This window comes from Cebidichthys violaceus, unplaced genomic scaffold, assembly GCF_023349555.1.
Source record: "Cebidichthys violaceus isolate CVI_PGR_0920_01 unplaced genomic scaffold, fCebVio1.0.p SCAF_2, whole genome shotgun sequence".
In the NCBI taxonomy this organism is placed as follows: domain Eukaryota; kingdom Metazoa; phylum Chordata; class Actinopteri; order Perciformes; family Stichaeidae; genus Cebidichthys; species Cebidichthys violaceus.
The window spans coordinates 2,672,406-2,685,328 of record NW_027176372.1 but is presented as its reverse complement, the minus strand read 5'-3'; the positions used below and the strand labels follow the sequence as shown (position 1 = coordinate 2,685,328).

Here is a 12,923-nt window from a genome sequence, read left to right as displayed (position 1 = left end):
GTGTCACCGGCGATGGAGGTAGTTCATGTGCTGTTGGACAAACCAGTTATCATGACGTTTGTCCTGATCCACAGAATGTGTAATATCTCGACAGTAAGACTTAAAGCTGTACTGGACAAAGTTCAATTCAAAGTACAGATATTAATCTCGCATCCTTTCTGATTTAATATTAAAACATAAGGCCTGCTGTGTTCAGGTCAGTGACGGTACCTGTCAGGATTTCTGGGTATTTAAATTTAAGTTACCTCTTTCTGCCATGTGGGGGCGCCAACATGCAAACGTAACTATTGCAGCTTTAAGAAGCAGTTGAGCTCTCATGATGTGCCGTTAACATGTAAACTAATATAACAAAGCTGAACTTAAACAGGAACTCCGCAGATATTTAATGTCTGAATAAAACAGTAGAATGAAGCCGGTAAACTGAGGGCTGTTTGCTTTAAAGATCAGCTGTTTTATTTTGAAATAATCAGATATCTAGTCACCGAACGTACGAATTTTAACACTACCAAATAAGTGTGTGTGTAATTGCTGGATTAGCTTTAAAACATTCTTGCTTTTGTTATCTCTTTTCTCGATGTGTTGAGGGAGATGCTGCTTGGTTCTCGTTATTTCGTCTCAATGCTGTTTTATTTGGTGAAATCTGCTCAATGAATCACGTCTGTTACCTCTGGGATGAAGGGGAACTACGTCGTTGTTGGTATTGTTGTTATTGTTGTGTGCAAAGCCTTCGTGTGTTACATTTGTCTAGGAGTGTTTTTCTAATACCAAAACATGTCCACTGTTCAGTATTGATCAACAGTTTGATTGTCTTTATACTGGTTTTTCACTCTCAAATAAATAGTTTGCACTAAATTGATCGGTGTGACTTTTTTTTATTGTAGCTGTGAGAGTTGAACTTGTGACCTGCTGCCCCCCCCCCTGCTGTATTTGTGTGTGTATAGAACTAATAATAGCAGCTTATCTGAGGACGTAGACTGACTCAGGAGCTCTTTTATATCTGGAATCTGATCCAGACACAAAGCAGCTCTCCAGAATATATATATATATCTATATATATAGCTATGCACATATATATATATCTATATATATATCTATGCACATATATATATATATATATATATATATATATATATACACATACACATACACATACACACATACACATACACACACACAGCCACACTTCACCGCTTTTGACGGAAGCAGTCTTGAGACGGCTTCGGTGTGCGGACTCCAGTTTCAAGGAGTCCTCAGGTGTGGTGTTGGGTTGCGAAGGACTCCTGGCTTCATAGCAACAGCAGCAGGTTAGTGTGACACCGTCAGCAGGGCAGCGAGGCGACACGTCCAGCTGAGATGATGTCTGGAGAACCAGGTGAGTTCACTAGCCGTGGGCCACTCGGCCTTCAAACGGTCCCAGTCTCATGTTTTCTGTCTGATTTTCTTCTTTTGCAGGTATTCAGTTCAGATTCGGTCCATCGAACAGGTGCAGTCACATTTCTGTTAACTTCTACAAACACATTTTTACCAAAATGTAAGAAAATATCGACTACTTTTAACAAACTATTGAACTGTTGCGTGTTTGTTTGCTCATCTGTTTACCTCTCATTTCTATATATTTCATAATCTATCAGTTTTATAAGACTGCACTTATAGTTAGCCAAAAGTAATGCATAAACAACCACAGCTGGGAACCACATATTGCAATTTATATATTTAGTATAGCTTTTTAATTTAGCTGTAATGTCCATGTTTTATTTAGTATCTATTTCTATATAATAGTTTTATGCTTTTCTTGCCTCTTTGTCTTTGTGCTGCTGTAACTCAATGTTAACCTCTCATGTTTTCTCTTATTTTATTCTTTATTGTATTTTATTCGCCGATCACTGGACACAGTGTCTCTGTCCACTTCCTTTATTTCAGGTTCTTACTTTAGTTTTTGGGTAACGCATTATTTGACCCCCTCTATTAAGCATTTATAAGCAGCATATGAACATTCAATACATGTTTTTTAAAGCATTATAATGTACCACAGACCCACCGATATTTAGTTTTATTTATTTCGGTCAACTTGTAGTCCTCCTGGGAAGCATCCAGAAGTGGATTCTGGTCTATAAACACGATGAAAGACACTGTTTTAATTATATAAAATATGTCTTGATAGAAGAAGTTCTGATTGTTAAAGAAAGAAGAAGAAAGCCACTGAGTGATTACACGCTCCCCCCTCTGGGCCCCAAGTCTCCGCTCCTATTTAGAGCTGATTTGTGTTTTTTTGGGGGGATTGTGTGTTTTCTCGGCAGAGTCTTGGAGCTGGCGCAGCACAAAACCTCAAAAACTGTTTGGGCCACGACTCCTTGGTGAGTAGCTGAGTCAGACCACATTTTTCCTCCTGATTAAAATCAGTTACATATTTAAAAAACAAATAACTTCTGCACAAGAGGTGTATGTTCATTGTTATTATTATTATTTCTGGTTATTCTCAGTCTGTAAACATGTCCAGTGCTGCAAGATGACTTCTGTTCCAGCTGCTACGTCATATTTTTATTTATATATATATATATATATATATATATATATATATATATATATATATATATATATATATATATATATATATATATATATATAATGTTTGTTCATTGATCTGGTGTGACATGGAGTCCAAGAATTCAGGAGCCTCTGTGGTCGGCGTTTCCTTCCTCGAGCGCGGTTTCTTTAAACGGCATAATAAGAGACAGATGTCTGGCACGCTTTGAATGTGTGGTTGAAACACACAATGGGTAGATGAACAAGAGGCCGCATTTGATTGAGACTATCATTCTTTCATTTGGTCATCGCTCGCTTTGGAAAATATTCCCTCTGCCTCTTGTCATCGCCGCGTCTCCTCATTGGAAACTTTTTTTTTTGTCTCTTTTCATCTTTTTCATTGATCAGTGGGAAGCTGAGCTGGGGCGACCAGGAGCCAATATGGCCCCTCTCCGCTTCAGCGCTCGGAGCCGCTCCAAGTGCAAGAATCCAATACCTAGCCGGACACAAAAGAGACTTCTCAGCAAGGGAGGACCACCGGAGGTAACTGTAGCCCGTCTGCACCCACGGAACGTTATTGATGACTCTTGTAGGGGGGGGGGGGGGGTGTTTGTGTTCATCACAAGCCTTTTATGCTGCGCTGCGTCCACATATTTCAGAAATATGTTTGCGAAGCTGAAGGCGGTAATGACAACTTTGGCACAGAGTTGATTCAGGAAGTGCAAACTGCAGAGTGATGTTCAGGAGCGATGCCAGCTGCATCCCGATCACAGGCGATCGCTTCTGTCGGGATCATTTAGTAGACGATGGCAGCCTCCGGAGGCTTTTATTTTGTTGTTGTTTGTGTGTTTTTCCTCCCCTCTGCCTCAGCTGTCACATTAAAGTAGTAACTCGCAGTGTAATTCAATCAGAAGCCCTCACAGGAAGCACAGCGCCCAGAACAAATAACAGTAATTTCCTGTAATTGAAGATGACGGCGGTCACCTGCTGGTTTGGTTCGAAGCAGGAAGAGCTGCAGAATGCACACAGTTTGTATATATTGGCTTAGTTTGTATTGATTAGTTTAATTTTTGTATTTAGATTATGATGAATGTATTCTGTTCTGATAATTACACCACGGCTCCTCATCTAATCACATCTCTCTGCTGTCTCTTCCATTCTGTTAACTTCTAATCTGATTATCTGGCAGACTGTCTGGTCAAATATCTCAGTAGTACTGGTGTAGTACATCATCAGTGTAGTGTGTGTAGTACATCAGTGTAGTGTGTGTAGTACATCAGTGTAGTGTGTGTAGTACATCAGTGTAGGGTGTGTAGTACATCAGTGTAGTGTGTATCAGTGTAGTGTGTGTAGTACATCAGTGTAGTGTGTATCAGTGTAGTGTGTGTAGTACATCAGTGTAGTGTGTATCAGTGTAGTGTGTGTAGTACATCAGTGTAGGGTGTGTAGTACATCATCAGTGTAGTGTGTATCAGTGTAGGGTGTGTAGTACATCAGTGTAGTGTGTATCAGTGTAGTGTGTGTAGTACATCAGTGTAGGGTGTGTAGTACATCAGTGTAGGGTGTATCAGTGTAGGGTGTGTAGTACATCAGTGTAGGGTGTATCAGTGTAGGGTGTGTGTAGTACATCAGTGTAGTGTGTATCAGTGTAGTGTGTGTGTAGTACATCAGTGTAGTGTGTATCAGTGTTGTGTGTGTGTGTAGTACATCAGTGTAGTGTGTATCAGTGTAGGGTGTATCAGTGTAGTGTGTATCAGTGTAGGGTGTATCAGTGTAGTGTGTGTGTAGTACATCAGTGTAGTGTGTATCAGTGTAAGGTGTGTAGTACATCAGTGTAGGGTGTGTAGTACATCAGTGTAGGGTGTATCAGTGTAGGGTGTGTAGTACATCAGTGTAGGGTGCATCAGTGTAGGGTGTGTGTAGTACATCAGTGTAGGGTGTATCAGTGTAGGGTGTGTGTAGTACATCAGTGTAGTGTGTATCAGTGTAGTGTGTGTGTAGTACATCAGTGTAGTGTGTATCAGTGTTGTGTGTGTGTGTAGTACATCAGTGTAGTGTGTATCAGTGTAGGGTGTATCAGTGTAGTGTGTATCAGTGTAGGGTGTATCAGTGTAGTGTGTGTGTAGTACATCAGTGTAGTGTGTATCAGTGTAAGGTGTGTAGTACATCAGTGTAGGGTGTGTAGTACATCAGTGTAGGGTGTATCAGTGTAGTGTGTGTGTAGTACATCAGTGTAGGGTGTGTCAGTGTAGTGTGTATCAGTGTAGTGTGTGTGTAGTGTGTATCAGTGTAGTGTGTATCAGTGTAGTGTGTATCAGTGTAGTGTGTATCAGTGTAGGGTGTATCAGTGTAAGGTGTATCAGTGTAGTGTGTGTGTGTGTGTGTGTGTGTGTGTGTGTGTGTGTAGTACATCAGTGTAGGGTGTGTCAGTGTAGTGTGTATCAGTGTAGTGTGTGTGTAGTGTGTATCAATGTAGTGTGTGTGTGTGTGTGTAGTGTGTATCAGTGTAAAGTGTATCAGTGTAGTGTGTGTGTGTGTGTGTGTGTAGTACATCAGTGTAGGGTGTATCAGTGTAGTGTGTGTGTGTGTAGTACATCAGTGTAGGGTGTATCAGTGTAGTGTGTGTGTAGTGTGTATCAGTGTATTGTGTATCAGTGTAGTGTGTGTGTAGTACATCAGTGTAGGGTGTATCAGTGTAGGGTGTGTGTAGGGTGTATCAGTGTAGTGTGTGTGTAGTGTGTATCAGTGTAGGGTGTATCAGTGTAGGGTGTGTGTAGGGTGTATCAGTGTAGTGTGTATCAGTGTAGTGTGTGTGTAGTGTGTATCAGTGTAGGGTGTATCAGTGTAGGGTGTGTGTAGGGTGTATCAGTGTAGTGTGTATCAGTGTAGTGTGTGTGTAGTGTGTATCAGTGTAGGGTGTATCAGTGTAGTGTGTGTGTAGTACATCAGTGTAGGGTGTATCAGTGTAGGGTGTGTGTAGGGTGTATCAGTGTAGTGTGTATCAGTGTAGGGTGTGTGTAGTGTGTATCAGTGTAGTGTGTATCAGTGTAGTGTGTATCAGTGTAGGGTGTGTGTAGTGTGTATCAGTGTAGTGTGTATCAGTGTAGGGTGTATCAGTGTAGGGTGTGTGTAGTACATCAGTGTAGGGTGTGTCAGTGTAGGGTGTATCAGTGTAGTGTGTGTGTAGTGTGTATCAATGTAGTGTGTGTGTAGTGTGTATCAGTGTAGGGTGTATCAGTGTAGGGTGTGGCAGCTGGTGCTTTCACTTCATACAAGGCTGCAACTACTGAGAGTTTTCACTATGGATTAATCTGCAGATTAATGAATCTTTTAATGAAAATAGTTCTTCTTCAAATGGTCTGCTGTGTGAGACCAATGCTGCAAAACACAAAGACACACAAAGACACAGAAAAGCTGCAAATCCTCACAATTGAGAAGCTGGAACTTCTGAATGTTTGGCAAATGACTTAAACAATGACAATAATCGATTATTAAGATGTTTGCAGATTCACTTTCTGTCCATTGGCTTGTAGTCTCGTGTTTTTAATCATTAGGATCATTAATCAACCTTTAAAGTTACTCTGAGGAACTTTTATCTGGTTTTGAAACAGTCTGAGTTTATTACTGTTGCCTCGATATGTCCTACATCAGTAAACGAGACGATCAGCGAGAGGATCGTCTGTTTCTAAACAGCTGGTCTTAAAGCTTGTCTGGTGAAATCATGCAGGTTCACCAGAAACTCCTTCAGCTCAGACTCCAGCAGAGACCGGCTCAGACTCAGATCCATCTTCTTCACCTTCATCGATCTGCAGTCAGAGCTCCAACAACAACACCACGTTGCTGGAGAACCAGAACCAGGACCGAGTGGAGCCGACTGTCAGACCTCTGCTGCAGTAAAATTAGAGGTTTTCTAAAGGGAGTCTGGTGCTGGGAAAATACTACCGCATTTGTCCAGAGTAACCAAAATATTACAAAATGAAAGTTCCTCTTGGTAGCTAAATCCTGAACATGATCTGTTTGACTACGAGTCAAAATGAACATTGTCAACATTTGACTGTGGTTGTGTCACTCCACTGTCTCCACTGAGTGTTTAACACATTTAAATGTTTGTGTGTGTACAGATGATTTTCCATCAGCACTGACACTCACCCATTGTTCTGTGTCCCTCCTCCTCCTCCTCCTCCTCCTTCCTCCTGCCTCAAGACATTCTTTTGTCCCAACACACATTAATGGATGTGGTAATGGCCTCCATTTTCCTGCAGGAAGGAGGAGGCAAGCTTCTCCAGGAAGACCCGACGTCCTTCCTCCGAGTCATCCCGGTACGAGCACATTGTCCGCTTGTCAACACCCAGAACCCGGAGCTGCAGCTCCCAGGAAGCCGGGTAAAAGCCTCATTAGTCCTCAAACTGCACCAGTAAAGTGAGGACAAGTGGAGCCGAACCAAACGAACTCGGGTCAAATTAGTGCTTCAGGCTATTTAGAAGCCCGTAAACTGAGCTGCTTCCCACACAATTCAGTAGAAAACCCTTTTTTTCTTGGGAAATACTGATAACTTTGAACACCGCAGGCCTCTAGAAATGATTTTAAGAAAACATTCTGTGAAGGAAAAACATTCTTTGGTTGAACATGCTCACACGTAAGCTAAAACCACAAGTAGACGTCGCTTATTTTATGATGTGACGAGCCAACAAGGTTGGTTGCAGCCCCTAAATGTAACCTAACTAAGCAGAGGACAGTGGTAGCTGAATTTATTATTGTATTTTCATTATTATCTTTTCTCTACTGACAACTATTTGGAAACCTTCATCATATTATGAGATGTGTTCAGGAGGTTCACCAGTACAATAATAAGCTCTTTCTGTTTTCGAGATTATTTTGATCTCCAGCGCTCCACTAGATCTCCGGGGGTCCATGTACGAAACCAGAGTCTAGAATTCAATCTCTGCAGAATATTACATGTCATATAGTTAAATATGAGGAGCAGCGGCTCCGGTCCAACACTAACGTCACCGCGCTGTTTGAGGAAAGCCAACGTTTTGGACATCTGCTATTTCAGAGTCAGACTGTGGGAGAGCGAGGAGCGGAGACAATGGAGCTTATTGTCCAAAGTTCAGGTCCCCCGGGACGCCCGCAGACAGCCGCGAAAGTCTTTTTATAAATCCTGAGCAGAGCAGCGCAACATGTCGCTGGACATGAAGAGAGGTTCATACAGGGATTACATGCTGGATGCAATACACCAAAATTAATTTTTGCTTTTGTAATTTAGATTAGATCGTAGATATTACCGTGATTGTTTTTTTGTTTTTTTTGTTTAATGCCCCCAACAAAAAATATTACTCACCAGCTGCTGAAACCTAACCCAAAATAAAAAAATTCCCCTTGTGCCCGTGCCCCCCGTGACCTCCACCAGGAGGCAACGTTCCACCCAACCCTAACCCTAACCCTCTGGGTTAGGTTTGGGTGGAAACTTGGCCTCCTGGTGGAGGTCACGGGGGGCACGGGCACAAGGGGAATTTTTTTTTTGTTTGTTTGTTTTTTCTTTTCTTTTTTTTTAACCCTAACCCTAACCCAGAGGGTTAGGGTTAGGGTTAGGGATTGTTTTTGTTTTTTTTGTTTAATGCCCCCAACAAAAAATATTAATCACCAGCTGCTGAAACCTAATCCTTTTATCCTGTTGCTCCAAAAAAACAACACAAAAAAGCTTAATAAATAAATAAACTTCTTTTAAAATTACACACAGCCAACCTTGACTGGAACTATTTTATTTGTTGCTAATAATTTAATATAAGTTTTTATAAGACGAGTGCTTACAAACTTCTCTTTCTGTATTGGGAATAATATGTGTACTGTGTAATAATATTCTATAACTGAAGTACCAGCCCTCCTTTTACTATGTTAAGTACCAAAACAACACAAGAATACCCAGCAAACCAATACAGCAAACTCATAATTAAGTATTCAATGTCTGAAATACTTAATTATGTTGTTTATTGAGAGATTGAGACTTGGAGCAGATGAAGCACAACTAATCTTTTTAACCAATATTTGAGAAATTTCATCAGATAAATAATATTTTTAAACAAAAATACATCTTAGAAAAGCATTTAATTTGTTGTAAAATAAAATATATGCCACAAAGTCTGTGGTAAACACTCTTAATGTGAGGTCCACCTACTGTAGCTGTTCTGAGCTTTCGACTGTATTCAGAGAACGTCTTATTTTCGCCCTCTGAAGGATGCGGTTGGAAGTTAAAGTGGGTCTTTATGTTTTAGAAACAGTTGTTAGAAAAACACAGAGATGTTCAGGTTAAAGATGTGATCATGCCTTCAAGAAAAAGTCATAATAACAAGATGGAGAAAATAAAAATGTTAGAAGAAAAAGCTCATTTTTTTAGAGAAATTAACCTCATAAAGAAACCAGAAATCTGGCAGTTTATTAAAATGTCTCTCTGCTGGTCCCAACAGGCCTCCTCACACACCTCAGTGTGATAATAACTGTCCCATTTGGCACGTCGATCCCAACATGAAAACTGCCGTGATCACACCGCGACTCCTGCAGCTCTCCAAACCCAAACTGAACCATCCAGACTTCCAGAGCAACAGAGAGGTGAGACCCTGAAGAGGAAACCCATCGGGCAACTAAGTGGTGGATGTCGGCCGACAAGTTGCATCAGCATTTTTGGCATTAATGTTATGATGTAGGTTTATTTTTAGGTATTTCATTCGCAGAATTAGCTGAAAACAGACATTGTCCTCTGATTATTATTTCCATCTTTATTCTCATTTTAGTTCTATATACCTCTTATTATTTATTTATTGTTTTCTCAGGATTTACCCTCTGGGGATCATGAAGGCTTATCTTATCTTAACAAGCCTTTGGTCGTAAATGCTAGGAATGACCGTTTGAAGTGGAATTTTTGGTGTTTTCTAATAACAAATCTCGACCTTCCTCGGCCAGATTTCCAGCTGATGGTTGAGGACAACTAAGGTGCATGAAGTGTGTTTGTGTTCCACAGAGTGTCGCGTCCATCGTTTCGTTTGCTTCCAAGACGGCTCGAATCTCTCAGCGACTGGTCCAGCTCTCGCTGCCCCAACTGAAGCAGAGCAACGTCTGCCTGGAGCTCGGACGACCGGTGGAACCGATCTGGACCGTGAGAGCTCCTTCTAATAAACCGCCTCAGCATCTGTTGGTGCAGTTTAGTTTGAACATTCATGAACCGTAGAGGACTCAGAATTCATCAGTCTTTCTAGTACTTGTGGAGAAAACTCTAAAAATGGCTGCATGCTTGACATCACAGTCAATTGAAATATGTTCCAGCTGTTTGAACCAGCTCTCTGCCATAAACTGGTTGTTTTCTCTCGATGAGTAGTTCTTCCAATTAATTGTGGAATTTTCCAATCATTGTCATCCGCCAAACGACAGATGCTTACTAGATTTTCAGATGTTTTTCCGTCCTCGTGATCTGTGGTTTTGCCATCCGGCCTTTTATTTTGATGACTGAAACACTTACAGAAAAAAAGTATAATGACAAAAGATGCTTTGCTTGAACAGCAGCTGAGTGTACAACATGATTTATATCTTTTAAAACATGACTTTGGGGTCAGTAGTCTGTTCTTGAATTGCTATCAGTGGTAAAACTATGAACTAAATGTCTGAATCTCTAACAGGTTTCAAAGGCGGCGAGGAGCGCCACGGCGAGTGCTCGCGTTGAAATGTTGGCGACGCCAAAACGGCTTTCCAAGGACTACGTCCCTCCACGAGAACCAGAGTGGAGCTGAAACAACGTCCCGTTCTCCTGAGCGTCCCTCAACGTCACAACCAAGTCAGCGCTTTTCTAGTTTGTTCCCTTTGTGAAGCAAATTCAACGTCAGCGGAAACCTTTGAAGCGGAGAAAGACGGTGTCGATGAGCTTTGTGGACATTTAACTTCTTTTGGTGCTTTATTTACACCGGCTTTCATCCTGTTCGAAGATTCTCCTATTCAATGTTTTACTAATTCCTTTATGGATTATAATCCAGGTAAAGTACCATAGTTGAGTTTCTTAGATGATTTGCTGTAAAACATCATAAAACCACAAACAAATGAAAGAAAAACCAATGAATCAAAATTAATTTGTAGAAAACTAAGCAGGGCTAGCGATTGCCCACAGCTGAGCTGATGTTGATTTAAACCTGATGCACTGCTGCATATTCTAAAGTATTGAATATGTTTAAATTCCAAAACTCAGTTTGAGACATCTGGAAGGGAAACGTGAAAAATCTGGAAGGGCAACGTGAAAAAAAAACACACACTGGTGCGTCTGTTTATTTGCGGCTCTGTTGATATCATTACCATGTGTATGAAAACTTGAATAAAAGATTTGGACCACGATACTAGAATTTACGACAGATTGACGGTTTATATCTCAGACATTTTGAATAAATCAAAGCAGAGAAAATGAATAATGTTGGAAATAGAAACATGTCAGAGCTCCAGTATGAAGTGATCCACAGGGGTTGAGCTGGAGTCTGCATTTATATCACAACCATGTGTGTATGCATCTTCACACACAGACAGCGTCACTTCACTGACTTTTATTTTGAAGGCATTTTAGCCTTTTAAAGAGTGAGTTTTCCTCTGAGGCGACATTGTGCTTTGTCAGTTTTACCACTTCCTCTCCATCTCTCTCTCTCTCTCTCTCTCTCGAGTGTTTGACGTGGGACAGATGTGTGTCTGCCCTGAGCAGTTTTTTTTCACTCTTACATATTTTAAACAGAGTCTCTTCAGGCAACTGTCTGCATGCATGTGCAGTGAGTGTGAGAAGTTTTTAACCAAAGCTTTTCAGAAGCTCCCCTTTCAGAGGTCACACTTTTCTTTGGAAATACCACCAAATCTGGCCACAGTTTAGTTTCAAGAAAGTGCCACTGCTTCAGTTTGGAAATCCACTGTGATCCCATTTACACTTGTGTAAGTGAGTATTAATTTAAGAAAAATAGTCCCAGTTAATGTGTTCAGAGGTGGAGGCGCCCTGTGCCGTGATTTGATGTGGAGTGCTGCAGGCTGTGGCCTCCGGCGTGGGCTTTAGATCAGCGCAGGTTGGTGGCCCCGCACGACTCGGCTAGACATCAAAGGAGATTGAACCGATGTGCTGCTGGAAGGCTAATCTGGGATTAGCCTGCCGCAATCGTGACCTGGGACCACAAGGTAGTGAGGAGGAGGAGGAGGAGGTGGGGACTTTAAAAAACAAAAAGAGAAAGCTGTTTTAGCCAAACATGTCATTTGAATGATAACTAACTGGTGTTTGAAATTAGTTTTGGCTGTAAACACATGAACAGTACATTGGACAATGCTTCTGCTACTGTCACTGTATTTGTTTTTAACAAATAAACAAATAATAAAAAGAAATAAATAGTGTGCGTTTTATATCTTTCTTGGCAAATGAATTAAAGAGTTTGCCTGGTCCAGACCTTTGAATCCACAAGTCGATAATTCTGTCTGATGTCAGGCAAGGAAAGAGTCCCACGAGGTGATCTTTGTATTTTAAAAAGCCTCTCTAAATACTGTAATTCTTCACAACACCATCTAACACAATCTCACAATTCACCAGAAAACGGAATCGACACCTTTCTGACACCTTGAGCTTCATAGACAGTATTTATAGCAGAGCTGTTGTTTTGCATTTCGGTGTACACACTTTGCTGTTATTGTGTCAAGCTCAGACAGAGACAGAGTGAATGATTGATAATGGACTGATTCATTCATAATGGAAGTATTGCCATTTGTAGCCAAAATTCTATTTTTGCAAGATTGCTGTATTGCATCCTGATTGAGTCCACACCCCTTTTCTGAATTATACAAATGCTGATTTTTACTTGATAGATGACAGCCTGAAAAGGCTCAGTTGCAAACATTAAGAATGCTTATTTCCTGCTGTGCACTCAGTGGTTTAGTTCACAGTCTCTTCGCTGTCTTGGTGCTGTCACATGTTCTGTGCCAACTGCCTCACTCAGGATGTTATGTGCAGTCATTCCACACCTTCTGCTAAACACAGGAAATAGTTGAAACAACACGTTCTCATACCATTGCCCTGCTCTGTCAGATACAAACACTTAGCCCTTGTTTAGGGATGCACTTTTAATGTTCCTGCTTTGATGAATTCCTGCTTTACACAGTTATATAACTAATATTTAACATTCCAATGATTAAAAGCAAACCCTTATTTGAAGAAAGTAAACTAAAACCTGCTCTAATTACTGCAGATACTGTTAGTATGTAAAACCAGTTATGATCTCAAGTTTCCTTACAAATAGTTTTCTTGACAATTCTCTCAATCTCTATTTTTCGTTTGCAAGCTGTAACTCTGCAAACGGCCACGTCAGGAGGAGTTACATGAATTCTCTCCAAACATAAACGTCATGGGT

At 40.9% G+C, this 12,923-nt stretch overlaps 2 protein-coding genes across 3 annotated transcripts in view; both read left to right on the top strand.

Annotated features, from left to right (window-relative positions):
• Nucleotides 1-852, top strand: part of arl9 (ADP-ribosylation factor-like 9) — a 3,102-nt gene extending 2,250 nt beyond the window's left edge. The window contains exon 4 of the mRNA XM_068714109.1: nucleotides 1-852. This exon is cut by the window's left edge and continues 542 nt beyond it. The gene's annotated coding sequence lies outside the window, so the exon portion shown is untranslated.
• A 495-nt stretch (nucleotides 853-1,347) lies between these two features.
• Nucleotides 1,348-12,267, top strand: LOC137875829 (sperm microtubule associated protein 2-like). 2 transcript variants are annotated; one of them, XM_068715332.1, is made up of 8 exons: nucleotides 1,348-1,372; nucleotides 1,453-1,483; nucleotides 2,298-2,354; nucleotides 2,932-3,066; nucleotides 6,786-6,842; nucleotides 8,988-9,129; nucleotides 9,539-9,673; nucleotides 10,191-12,267. In XM_068715332.1, the coding sequence occupies exons 1-8, from the start codon at nucleotides 1,354-1,356 to the stop codon at nucleotides 10,299-10,301; spliced, it is 687 nt and encodes a 228-aa protein (XP_068571433.1). In that variant the 5' UTR covers nucleotides 1,348-1,353; the 3' UTR covers nucleotides 10,302-12,267. The 2 variants fall into 2 exon arrangements, with proteins under 2 accessions (XP_068571433.1, XP_068571432.1); XM_068715331.1 differs by having other exon boundaries at nucleotides 6,786-6,905.
• The last annotated feature ends 656 nt before the right edge of the window (nucleotides 12,268-12,923 follow it).